A 13,300-nucleotide genomic window follows, 5' to 3' on the forward strand; every position below is an offset into this window, starting at 1 on the left:
AGTTTGTTGAGTGATCCACATTTCCTCGTATATCACCCTCTTGCCCCCTCGTTGAACTTTGTTCTTGCTTCAGGGTTCTTGTATTTATCAAATTCTCATCCAGATAATGCTCAACATTCCTTTTGTTTAGAGTATGTCATCTTACTATTTATCATTTAAATGAATCAAACACGAGATGCATGAAAAATGGTAAAGTAGGCATGAAAGAAATACCTCACATTTAATTATTTCAAAAGCAACAAAGAAAATTAACAAGGAATAGTTCAATAAAGAAAGCATCACAAAGAAAGGAAAGTGAATCCTAAAGGCTACAAATGCTTTAGATATCCAACGCATGAACTTCTCCATGTTTCTTCGTCCTGGATCTTTTTCGAGCACGGTTTCTTGTGTAGAAGATTTCAAGCTTCTGAGAATGCTTCAAATATAGCGACTTCGTCATTCAACTCCCCGTCCAAATCACCTTGCTCCTTTAAGCTCGAATTTATTTCATTAGGACACCCTTTCGGGTTTTCATCCTAAATTTTTTGTTTATCAAGACGCCCATTTTCGGGTTTTCATCTTGATTTTTTTTCTTTTTTTTTATTTTTTGTTTTGTCTGTTTTTTCTGTTTTTTTCTTTTTGTTTTTTGTTTTGTCTGTTTTTTTCTGTTTTTTCTTTTCTTTTTCTATTTTTTTTGTTTTTTTAAGCATAATATTTCTTCACAGTATCTGAGTTCACTGGATTAGGTAATTCTTTCCCGTCCATCTCAGTGAGAATCAGAGCTCCTCATGAGAATGCCTTTTTTTACAACGTATGGCCCTTCCCAATTTGGCGACTATTTCCCTCGAAAGTCTTTTTGTATCGGGAGGATCTTTTTTAGTACCAGTTCCCCTTCGCGGAATTCTCTTGGCCGTACTCTTTTATCATGGGCTGTGATCATTCTCTTCTGGTTCATCTGTTCATGACAAATTGCCTTCAAACGTTTCCCTTCAATAAGGTTTAGCTGATCATATCGAGCTCGAACCCACTTTGATTCTTCTAAATTTGTCTCCATCAAGACGCGTAGGGATGTGATCTCTACTTCGATGGGCAGAACGGCCTCCATCCCGTAGACCAGAGAAAAAGGAGTTGCCCCCGTAAACGTCCGTACTGAGGTGCGATATGCGTATAAAGCGAATGGTAGCTTCTCGTGCCAATCTTTATATGTCTCAGTCATCTTCCCAATAATCCTCTTAATGTTCTTCTTAGCCGCTTCTACTGCTCCGCTCATCTTCGGATGATAGGGTGAAGAATTATGATGCTTTATCTGAAATTGCCCGCATACTTCTTTCATCATCTTGTTGTTCAAATTTGAAGGATTATCTGAAATGATTCTTTCAGGCATACCATATCGACATATGATCTCCTTTTTTAAGAACCTACAGACTGCAGCCTTCGTCACATTAGCAAACGAAGTGGCTTCTACCCATTTTGTGAAGTAGTCTATAACCACAAAGATGAATTGATGTCCATTGGAAGCTTTCGGGGAAATTGGCCCCATAACATCCATGCCCCACATAGAAAAAGGCCACGGAGAAGTCATGACATGAAGGGGCGACGGAGCTGCATAAATTTTATCGCCATAAATTTGACATTTGTGGCACTTTCGTGCGTAGCCAATGCAATCGCTTTCCATCGTCAGCCAATAATAACCAAGTCTCATAATCTGCCTGGCCATAGTGAAACCACTGGCGTGCGTTCCACAAATTCCTTCATGAACCTATTCAAGTATCTTTCTGGCTTCAACAGCGTCCACGCACCTCAGGAGCACTTGATCTTTTCCCCTTTTGTAAAGAATATCCCCGTCAAGAACAAATCCGATCGCCATTCTCCTGATTGTTCTTTTGTCATTCTCGTTTGCTTGCTCGGGGTACCTTTGATTCTTGATATACTCCAAGATATCATGGAACCATGGTCGTCTATCTGACTCCTCCTCAATACTAAAACAGTGTGCGGGGGTCTCATATATACTCATTTGGATGGACATTATCTCAGTTTCTCTGTTTGCCTTGAACATTGAAGCCAGGGTGGCCAGAGCATCAGCCAATTGGTTCTCTTCTCGTGGAAAGTAGTTAAAAGTCACTTCATAGAACTCTTTGACCAATTCTGCAACGAGATCGCGATATTTGACTAATTTCAAATCCCTCACTTCCCAATCTCCACGGATTTGATAGATGACCAATGCTGAGTCCCCGTGTACTTCTAAGATTTTGATTTTCCTCTCGATAGCTGCACGAAGCCCCATGATGCAAGCTTCATATTCCTCTATATTATTGGTACAGAAGAAGTTCAATTTGGCAGTGAGCGGGTAATGATCTCCTTCCGGCGACACCAAGATTACTTCGATCCCATGCCCCAATGCATTCGATGCGCCATCGAAGCTCATCTTCCATTATTTCTCCTTTGATGACTCATCATGTTGCCCTAGTACGCAACCCATTGAGTTCTCAAACACGGTCAGGTACAATATTAAGGGTTTTCCAGGGGTTGGTGGTACTAGTACCGGAGGATTAGATAGATACTGTTTTATCTTGTCAAAGGCAACTTGGCACTCCTCGTTCCATTCTCCCGGATTATGCTTTCGAAGGAGTCAAAAAATTGGATCACACTGATTGGTAAGTTGAGCGATGGATCGAGCAATGTAATTTAACCTTCCTAGAAATCCTCTGACTTCCTTTTGTGTGCGCGGGGAAGGTAATTCTTGTATAGCTTTTATCTTATCTGGATCAACTTCGATACCTCTCTCACTGACAATGAACCCTAACAGCTTTTCTGAGGTAGCCCCGAACGTACATTTGGCCGGGTTAACCTTCAACTGGAACGTTCTTAGCCTTTTGAAAAGCTTTTTGAGATTTCCAACAGGCTCATTTTCTTCCCGAGATTTGGCAATCATATCATCGACATAAACTTCTATTTCTTTATGCATCATATCATGGAACAACGTCACCATGGCCCTCTGATATGTTGCCCCAACATTCTTTAATCCGAACGGCATTACCTTATAGCAAAAGGTTCCCCACATTGTTATGAATGTAGTTTTCTCCATGTCCTCGGGAGCCATCTTTATCTGATTATAACCTGAGAAGCTATCCATGAAAGAAAACAGAGAATGCTTTGCCGTATTATCCACTAAAGTGTCGATGTATGGTAAAGGAAAGTTATCCTTAAGGCTTGCTTGATTTAGATCACGATAATCCACACACATTCGTACCTTACCATCTTTCTTCGGCACTGTGACTATATTAGCTACCCATTCTGGATACTTGGAGACTTGTAGGAAGCCAGCATCAAATTGTTTCTTAACTTATTTTATCTTCAACAGCATTTCAGGTCTCATCCTTCTTAGCTTCTGTTGAACAAGTTTGTATTCTGGTTTCAGTGGGAGCTTATAGACCACAATATCCGTGTTCAACCCTGGCATATCCTGATAAGACCAGGCAAACACATCCTTGTACTCATGAAGAACCGTGATCAATTCCTGCCTGGTGTTTTCTGAAATAGAAGTCCCAATCTTCACTTCTTGTTTCATTTCTTCATTCCCCAAATTCACTACCTCAACAGATTCTTGATAGGGTAGGATCTGTTTCTCTTCTTGTTCTACCATTCTCAGTAAGTCAGGAGATGAGACACAATCTTCAGCATCTTCCTCAGCTTTGAACTCTCCTAAACAAACAACCTTCTCAAAATCGATTTCAGGACTTGTAACGGGATTGTTCATGCCATGGATATCTGAGCACTTGAAAGACGGATAGAAAAGACTGCTATAGGAGAGCATCAAAGTATTGGAATAAACAAACACAATGTTATGGAATGAGATATATGGAGAGAAAGGATATGAAGCGATGAGGGTAATTATGAAACTGATAGAAATGAAAAGATCGTGACAAAATGCATCTTCATTAATGTTCATTGAAATGATAAAGACCAAACATAAGCTCTTACAAAAGGAACCTCACTATTTAGGGGCACACAAAACAAATGGAAAAGTAACATTGGGCATTACTTTGGAGAGGACTTAGAAACTACAAGAAGGTCCACAGCAGTCCAATTGTTCAAAACATATCCTGGAAGACAGGGGTGTATCATTGAAACATCCTCAATTGTATCACTCTCGTTGAGCTCAGCATCCATAGTTCTAGCTCTTAAACGCGTCCTGTAAGAGTGATGTGATTCCAGACTCGTGGTGTGGTAACTGTGGATTATGCGGTCTTAGCCTTTTTGAATGGTAAGGGTGATATGTACATGCAATGAATGAATGAATGAATGAATGAATGACCAATGAATGTTAGCCATGCATGAGTATGGAAAAAAAATGGTGTTGATTTTAAGATAGTCTCATATTTTGGCGTTTCGTTTATCGAAAGAGTCCATTACAAGATATTTTGCCAATAAAGATGCCCCTAGTGCCTGAGTCTCATTGTTTCCAGATCCTAGTCAAATCTTCAGGGTTATTCTGACGATCATTCGAAGTCGCCTTCCTGGAAAGATTAGAGATATATCTTTCCATTAAACTGTCCCTTTTGCTTTTTGGGTCCTCAAAGACCAATCTCTAACTACGGCATCCTTCTCGGTTACTTGTGTAATTGACTCCTCCATCAGAAACCCGTTTTTGGAAACCAATCTCTAATCAACACATTCCCAATGAGATACCTATGATGCATGATGAAAAATGAAATGAAGAACGAATAACCTTGGTTAGTGATCACAACAGAAATAAACAGAGGAAAAAAAGAAAAATAAAGACTATGGAAAATTTAACAAATTAAGCTATTCAATCATGTAATTTGGTGGAACAGACCCACATTTTTTTTGCCCTAACATGCTTTACAAGAAACCTACCCCACATACCATCGGACAATCTATCCAACCCAATTTATTAAACAGACTCAATTTACTTGCAAATAAGTGTAAATGTAAAAGAAATAAAAGGTAAGAGGCGTTTCTCCCGTGTACTTATTTTGGTGACTATTCATCGGATAGAGATTCGGCATAGCTCTAATTGGGTGGCTCGTACGGTTCACTATATGTGGTTTCGGTTCTAGAGTGGTACTCGAATTGTCCATACTGTCACCTACTAAGGTTAGTATAGAGCCTCGGTTATCGCCCGTCAGGGCTCGCGAGCTCAATTCGAGGGATTACATTTACTTATGCCTATGCAGAGGGACAAGTTAACTCACGAAAGCATAAGTCATATGTAACCCGGAAGTAATTCACTAGCCTGTACGGAGGGACGATTTAACTCACGAAGGCATAACGTTTACTTCCACTTAAACGGACGGAGCTCGGGTAGAGATCTCATGTTATGCAAGAATGTAAGTGCATGGTGTGTGGGGAGAAACTTGCAAACCTTTTTATTTTTATTTTTACTAAAAAAACAAACTAAAAGCTGAAAAAAAAACACGAAAATAAAACAGGTTAGAAAAATATTAATTTCAAAACCGGATGCGGATGCATGATTCTTCAAAAAAAATAAAATTCAAGAATCACGATTAAAAATTAATTTGAACAAGAATTTTTGAAAATTTGACAACGCGCGTTTAACATCAGACTCGACTCTCAAAAAGGTCCCCAGTGGAGTCGCCAGCTGTAGCGAACTAAAAATTTCGGGTACGGGTGCTAGTCGATGTAATTTTGTAAATTTGAAAACTGAATCTCGATTTTATTTGAAAAAAAGAGTCGCCACCGATATTTTTTCTAGGTGTGATCGGACACCTACAAAATTCTCTTTTTAGAAGAAAAATTCATTTTTAAACTTTTCTAAAAAAGAGGTAATTTTAGGTCCACGTAAAAATCCAGAGAAAATTAGGGTTCGGGAGTCGATTACGCGCGAGGAAGGTATTAGCACCCTTGCAACGCCCAAAATTGATATCTCGTTAAACGCGCATTATCTTCATTTTCAAAAATACGAGTTCAATTTAATATTAGTCGTGATCCGATTGAAACACGAGAATTTTAAAGCACAACAACTTTTTCTTTTTTTGAAAACACGATTTTTTTTTAAAATACGAGAATTTTAGAAACACGAATTGTTTTTAAAAAAACACGAATTGTTTTTAAAAAAACACGAAAATTTTGAAACACGAAAATTTATGAAACACTATCAATTTTTTAAAACACGAAAAATTTTTGAAAAACGGGAATTTTTTTTGAAAACACGGAAATTTATGAAACATGAAATTTTTTTTTGAAAACAAAAAAATTTTCGATATACGAGAATTTTTAAAAACACGGGAAATTTTTTTGAAAACACAAAAATTTTTGAAACACTGAAATTTTTAAAACACGAAGATTTTTGAAACATGAAAATTTTTGAGAACAAGAAATTTTTTTTTAAAACACGGAAATTTTTGAAACACGAGAAATTTTTTTGAAAACATGAAAATTTTTGAAACCCTATTTTTTAAGAAGTACCGTATTTAACACGAATCAATGATATTCATCCCTACATGGCGATGAAATCATCGAATTAGTGTCAAATCGATTCAACTTAATATTTAATCGTGATTCTATTAAAACACGAGAATTAAAAAAAATGAGCATTTTAGAATATTTTCGATTTTTTTTAAAAAAGGGCGTATCGTGTTTAACACAAACCGATGATATTCACCCAACATAGCGATGAAATCAACGATTTAATGTTAAATCGATTCGTTGCCTTATTTATTGAAATTATTTAAATTTAAAATAAAATTAAAATTAAATTAAATTAAAAATATAAATACAAAAATATAAAAATGCATAAAGTGCTATTAATATTAAAACGAAATAGCATAAAAATACGAGCATTAAATTAAAAATGAAATAAACGAAATTACCGAAAATATCCAAAACACGAGCTTCGTCGAAAGAGTTACACAAATTGAACCATTTTTCCTTTTTTTCTTCTTTTTCTTTTTTCTTTTTTCTTTTTTCTTTTTTCTTTTTTCTTTTTTCTCTTCTTTTTTTTGGCCTGCTGCCTTTGGGGCCTGTGCTATTGGGCCTGCTGCTGGTGTTGGGCTTGCTGGCCTGCTAGGCCTGCCGTTGGGCCTGCGCTTGGGCTGTTTTTGGCCTGTTTCTTTTTTTTGCCTCTTTTTTTGTTTTTTCTTTGGGCTGCTGGGCTTGGCCTGGGTATGCAGGTGGCGGGTCGGGTCGCGGTGTTCGAGTCAGAGTCGGGTCGGGTCGGTTTGTCCCGACTGTTAAAAAAATATTTTTTCTTTTTCTTCCTTCATTCTTTCTCTTTTTCTTCTTTTTTCTCCTTCTTCTTCTCCGTTCGGCCTCCTTCACGCTACCGCTGCACCACCATCGCTCCTCTCCTCTCTTCCTTTCTTTCTTCTTCCTCTTTCTCCTCTTTCTTTTTGCTGCTGAAATTTTTTTTTGAAACTCTCTTTTTTTTCTTTTTTTGATCGTGCCCCCTACACCGTCGCTTCTTTCACGCCGCCGTTCGAGCTGCCACCGTCAACTCCACCGGACCTTTTTCTTTTCTTTCCTTTCTCTCCCCTTTTTCTTATTTTTGAAGCTTTTTTTTTTCTCTTTGAATTTTTTTTAGAGATTCGTGGGTGGGGAGTTTTCTTTTTTTGAGTTTCAACTCCTTTTTATAGTTGATTTTGCTTCTTTTTTGCAGGTAGCAGGTGGGGGAGGCCATGCCCTAGACCGGCGGCCGAAAATCGTGGGGCAGGTGCACGAAATCCACCGGATTATTGGGGATTTTCTGACATAAGGACTAAAATGCAAACATAGGGAAATTTTTGGGCTGAAACATAATTTCGAGGAAGTTTAGGTGTCAAAATGTAATTTCGAGAAAGTTTAGGGGTCAAAATGTAGTTTCAAAAAGTTTAGGGGTAGAAATGTAGTTTTAAAAAAATTTAGGGGTCAAAATGCAATTTTTTTAAACACAAAATTATTCACGGACAAAATTCAGTGATTACATTCTTCATTTTATTTTTCACCATGCATCATAGGCATCTTATTAGGAAGGTGTTGATTAAAGATTGGTTGCCAAAAACGGGTTTCTGATGGAGGAGTCGATTACACAAGTAATCGAGAAAAATGTTGTAGTCCGAGATTGGTCTTTGAGGACTCAAAAAGTGAAAGGGGACAATTTAAAGGAAGGATACACCTTTGATCTTCCCGAGCATGTGACTTCGAATGTGCGTCAGAATGATCTTGAAGACTTGACAAGGATTTGGAAACAGTTGGGCTCAGATACTAGAGGCATCTTCATTGAAAGTACGGGGATATAGCTCACTTGATAGCAATCAATGTGAACAAGTAGTTGATTCAAGCCATGGTTCGATTCTGGGATCCAGCCTATCAGTGTTTCACTTTCAATCAGGAAGATATGACTCCGACCATAGAAGAGTATTATGCTCTACTTCGCATTGACAACGTACAACTTAACAAGATATATGTGAAGGAGTTTAAACCAATGACCTTCAAGAAAAAGCTAATGAAGTTTTCAGGGATGACTGATACATGGGCTGAAGTTTAGTCAATGAAATTCGCAAGGCGACTGTGCAAATTGTGCAATTATCAGATGAGGCCGAAGCTCTCAGTTGCCAATTATCTCTAAGCCAAGGATCAAGCATGTCAGAGTTCCTAGGACGAGTGAAGAAACAAGGCGATGTGGCCAGAGAATTTATGTAACTGTTAAGTCCAAGATGGAAAAATGTTTTGTGATGGGCTCTTTTGATTAATGGAACGCCAAAATATGGGGCTATCTTGAAATCAACACCAAATTCTTGTATATTTATTCATGACTAATATTCACTTGTCATTCATTCATTCATTCATGCATTGCATGTACATATCACCCTAACCATTCACTAAGGTTAGAACCGCATAATCCACTGTTGTGACACTACAAGTCTAAAATCACGTCATTCTTATAAAACGCATCTAAGAGCTAAAGCTATGGATGCTGAGCTCAACGAGAGTGATACAATTGAGGATGTTTCAATGATACACCCCTGTCCTCCAGGATATGTTTTAAACAATTGGACTGCTGTGGACCTTCTTGTAGTTTCTAAGTCCTCTCCAGAGTAATGCCCAATGTTATTTCTCCATTTATTTTGTGTGCCCCTAAATAGTGGGATTCTTTTTGTAAGAGCTTATATTTGCTCTTTATAATTTCAATGAAACATTAATGAAGATGCATTTTGTCATGATCTTTTCATTTCCATCAGTTTCATAATTACCCCATCGCTTCATATCCTTTCTCTCCATGTATCTCATATCATTCTATAACATTGTGTGTGTTGATTCCAATACTTTAATGTACCTCTACAGTTTTATTTCCCATTCACCTTTCACGTACTCAGATATCCATGGCATGAACAATCCCGTTACAAGTCCTGGAATCGATTTCGAGAAAGCTGTTTGTTTAGGAGAATTCGAAGCCGAAGAAAATGCTGAAGATTTTGTCTCGTCTCCTGACTTACTGAGAATGGTAGAACAAGAAGAGAAACAGATCCTACCCCATCAAGAATCTGTTGATTTAGTGAACTTGGGGAGTGAAGAAAAGAAACAAGAAGTGAAGATTGAGACTTTCATTTCAACAAACACCAAGCGGGATTTAATCGCCTTGCTCCATGAATACAAGGATGTGTTTGCCTGGTCTTATCAGGATATGCCAGAGTTGAACACAGATATTGTGGTCCATAAGCTCCCACTGAAACCAGAATGCAAACCTGTTCAACAGAAACTAAGAAGGATGAGACCCGAAATGCTGTTGAAGATAAAAGAAGAAGTCAAGAAACAATTTGACGCTGGCTTCCTACAAGTCTCCAAATATCCAGAGTGGGTAGCTAACATAGTCCCGGTACCGAAGAAGGATGGCAAGGTGCGAATGTGCGTAGATTATCGGGATCTGAATTAAGTAAGCCCCAATGATAACTTTCCTTTACCACACATCGATACTTTGGTGGATAATACGACAAAACATTCTTTGTTTTCTTTCATGGATGGCTTCTCAGGTTATAATCAGATAAAGATGGCTCCCGAGGATATGGAGAAAACTACATTCATAACAATGTGAAGGACATTCTGCTATAAGGTAATGCTGTTCGGATTAAAGAATGCTGGGGCAACATATCAGAGAGTCATGGTGACGTTATTCCATGATATGATGTACAAAGAAATAGAAGCTTATGTTGATGATATGATTGCCAAATCCCGAGGAGAAAAAGAGCATGTTGGGAACCTTAGAAAGTTGTTCGAAAGATTAAGAAAGTTCCAGTTGAAGCTTAACCCTGCCAAGTGTACATTCGGGGCTACCTCAGGGAAATTGCTAGGTTTCATTATCAACGAGAGGGGTATTGAGGTTGATCCAGATAGGATAAAGGTCATACAAGAACTGCCACCTCCGCTTACGTAAAAGGAAGTTAGAGGATTTTTAGGAAAGTTGAATTACATTGCTCAATTCATTGCTCAACTTACCAACCAGTGTGATCCAATTTTTCGACTCCTTTGAAAGCATAATCCGGGAGAATGGAGTGAGGCAACATGATATTTTATCTGACCATATTTGAAAACTCAATAGGTTGCATACTGGGGCAACATGATGAGTCTGGGAAAAGAGAAAAGGCGATTTACTACCTCTGCAAAAAGTTCACAGAATATAAGGCTAAGTACCCGTCAATTAAAAAATTCTATTGTGCATTGGTTTGGGTAGTTCGAGGGCTCAGACAATACATGTTGTATCATACGACATTTTTAATTTCCAAGCTAGATCCATTAAAGTACATAATGGAATCACTCGCACTTTCAGGGAGAATCGCACGATGGCAAATCTTACTGTCTGAATATGACATTGTGTATGGGAGCCAAAAGTCGATAAAAGGAAGCGCGATAGCTGACTTCTTGGCAAGTCGAGCAATGGAGGAATATGAGCCGTTGAGATTCGATTTCCCAGATGAAGACTTGATGTGCATTTTCGAAAGTGAATCATCAAAAGATCAATCATGGAAGTGAGTTTTGATGGTGCATTGAACGCATTGGGGAACGGGATAGGAGCAGTCTTAGTGTCACCGGAAGGGAACCTTTACCCGCTCACTGCCAGATTGAATTTCTTCTGTACCAATAACATAACGGAATATGAAGCTTGCATCATAGGACTTCGTGCAGCTATTGAACGGAAAATAGAAATCTTAGAGCTGTATGGGGATTCAGCATTAGTGATTTATCAAATTCGCAGAGACTGGGAAGTAAGAGATTCAAAATTAGTCAAGTATTGCGATCTCGTGGCAGAATTGGTCAAAGAATTCAAAGAAGTGACTTTTCATTACTTCCCACGAGAGGAAAACCAGTTGGCTGATGCCCTGGCCACCTTGGCTTTAATGTTCAAAGCAAACAGAGAAACATAAATAATGCCTCTCCAAATGAGCATATATGAGGTCCTCGCACTGTTTTAGCATTGAGAAGGAGTCAGATAGACGGCCATGCTTCCATGACATATTGGAGTACATTAAGAATCATAGGTATCCCGAGCAAGCAAACGAGAATGACAAGAGAACAATCAGGTGAATGGCGGCAGGGTTTGTTATTGACGAAGATATCCTTTACAAAAGAGGATAGGACCAAATACTCTTGAGATGCGTGGGCGCTGTTGAAGCCAGAAGAATACTCTTGCTATGTTGAGTGAATATCACCGGTTCGTGTTAAATACGATACGTGCTTAATAAAAAAATCAAAAAAATTGTGTTTAAAAAAAATCTCCCTGGTTTCAAAAATATTCGTGTTTAAAAAAAACAAAAATAAAAAAGAATCTATTTTTCAAAATTCTCGTGTTTTTAAAAAAATTACATTCTGTGTTTTCAAAAATTTTCGTATTTTCAAAAATTTTCATGTTTTCAACAATTCTCGTGTTTCACAAATTTTCGTGTTTTAAAAATTTTTTTATTTTAAAAAATTCTCGTCTTTTAAAAATTGTCGTGTTTCAAAAATTCCATGTTTTCAAAAATCTTCGTGTTTTCAAGAATTCTCGTGTTTCAAAAACTTTCGTGTTTTTAAAAAAATCATGTTTCAAAATTCTCGTGTTTTTTTAATTCTTATGTTTCAATCGGATCACGAATAAATATTAAATTGAATTCGTATTTTTTGAAAATTAAGAAAATATGCGTTTAACGAGATACCAATTTTGGGCGTCGCAAGGGTGCTAATACCTTCCTCGTGCGTAACCGACTTCCGAACTCTTATTTTCTCTGGATTCTCACGTAAACCTAAAATTACCTCTTTTTTTAAAAAAAAAGTAAAAATAAATTTTTCTTCTAAAAAGAGAATTTATTAGGTGTCCGATCACGCCTAGAAAAAAGATCGGTGGCCACTCCTTTTTCAAATAAAATCGAGATTCTGTTTTTGAATTTTCAATAATTACTTCGACTAGCGCCCGTGCCCAAATTTTTAAGGTCGCTACAGAAACAATGGCTTTATATATAGGCAGAAAGAATTAAAATCACATACGCATATTTTTTGGACATGGCGGTAGTGAAAGAGATTGGGAGCGAGACGTGGAGGTGGTGGTCCTGTCTTTCGTCAGCCTGATGGGACTCCCATTTTGAATTTTGTGCATCCATTCTAATATTTATTCAATATTAATAATTTTCAATTTTCAATTTTAATTTGGACGTCAAAAAAATTATTCGATTAGTTTTAAAATTATTCAAATTATTGAACATAATTAAATATATTAATTATTTTGAAGATTAAAATATTACGATAATAAAATGTTAAATTACAATTAAAATCTAAAAAATTATAATGAAATTCAATTTACTTTTTAAAATTTAGCTAAAATTTAATAAAAAATTCTACATATTAATTTTTGAAAATATAGTGTTTGTAAGGCTTTTTTACACTAATAATATAAAATATATAATTATATTCTTAATTGGTATTGTAATGGCCCAACATTGCCCGGCCCAATATAGATAATAAAACCAATATAAAAAAATTAAATTATTATTATTATCGTCCATAATTACGCGCCCAAGAATAATACAGACCAAACCAACGTGGCCCGACTCGTTTTAACCTAAACATTTAACCCTGGCCCAAAGCACAACGTAGCCCAAAACAAAAATCAAAAGCAGGAAACCCTAGAAGACTCAGGCGCCGCAGCCGAGCCCTCCGCGCGTGACGAGCCCCCGTACACACCTCGCCACGTCCCCCCACGAACTACTCCTCCGTACGATCTTACTTGCGCGCAAACAAACAAAGGCAGCATAGGCAAAGGAAAAGAAAAAACATTGTATTTTTCGTTTTGATTTTTTATTTCTATTCGGCTATAAAAAGAGCCAACCAAATCTAT

At 37.4% G+C, this 13,300-nt stretch overlaps 1 protein-coding gene across 1 annotated transcript; it reads right to left on the reverse strand.

Moving 5' to 3' along the window:
• Positions 1–1,738: 1,738 nt before the first annotated feature.
• Positions 1,739–2,263, reverse strand: LOC107944037 (uncharacterized). Its single transcript, XM_016877849.1, has one exon. It carries the CDS (start codon positions 2,261–2,263, stop codon positions 1,739–1,741), a length of 525 nt encoding a protein of 174 aa, XP_016733338.1.
• Positions 2,264–13,300: the final 11,037 nt, after the last annotated feature.

The sequence above is a fragment of the Gossypium hirsutum genome, chromosome D12, assembly GCF_007990345.1.
Source record: "Gossypium hirsutum isolate 1008001.06 chromosome D12, Gossypium_hirsutum_v2.1, whole genome shotgun sequence".
In the NCBI taxonomy this organism is placed as follows: Eukaryota; Viridiplantae; Streptophyta; class Magnoliopsida; order Malvales; family Malvaceae; genus Gossypium; species Gossypium hirsutum.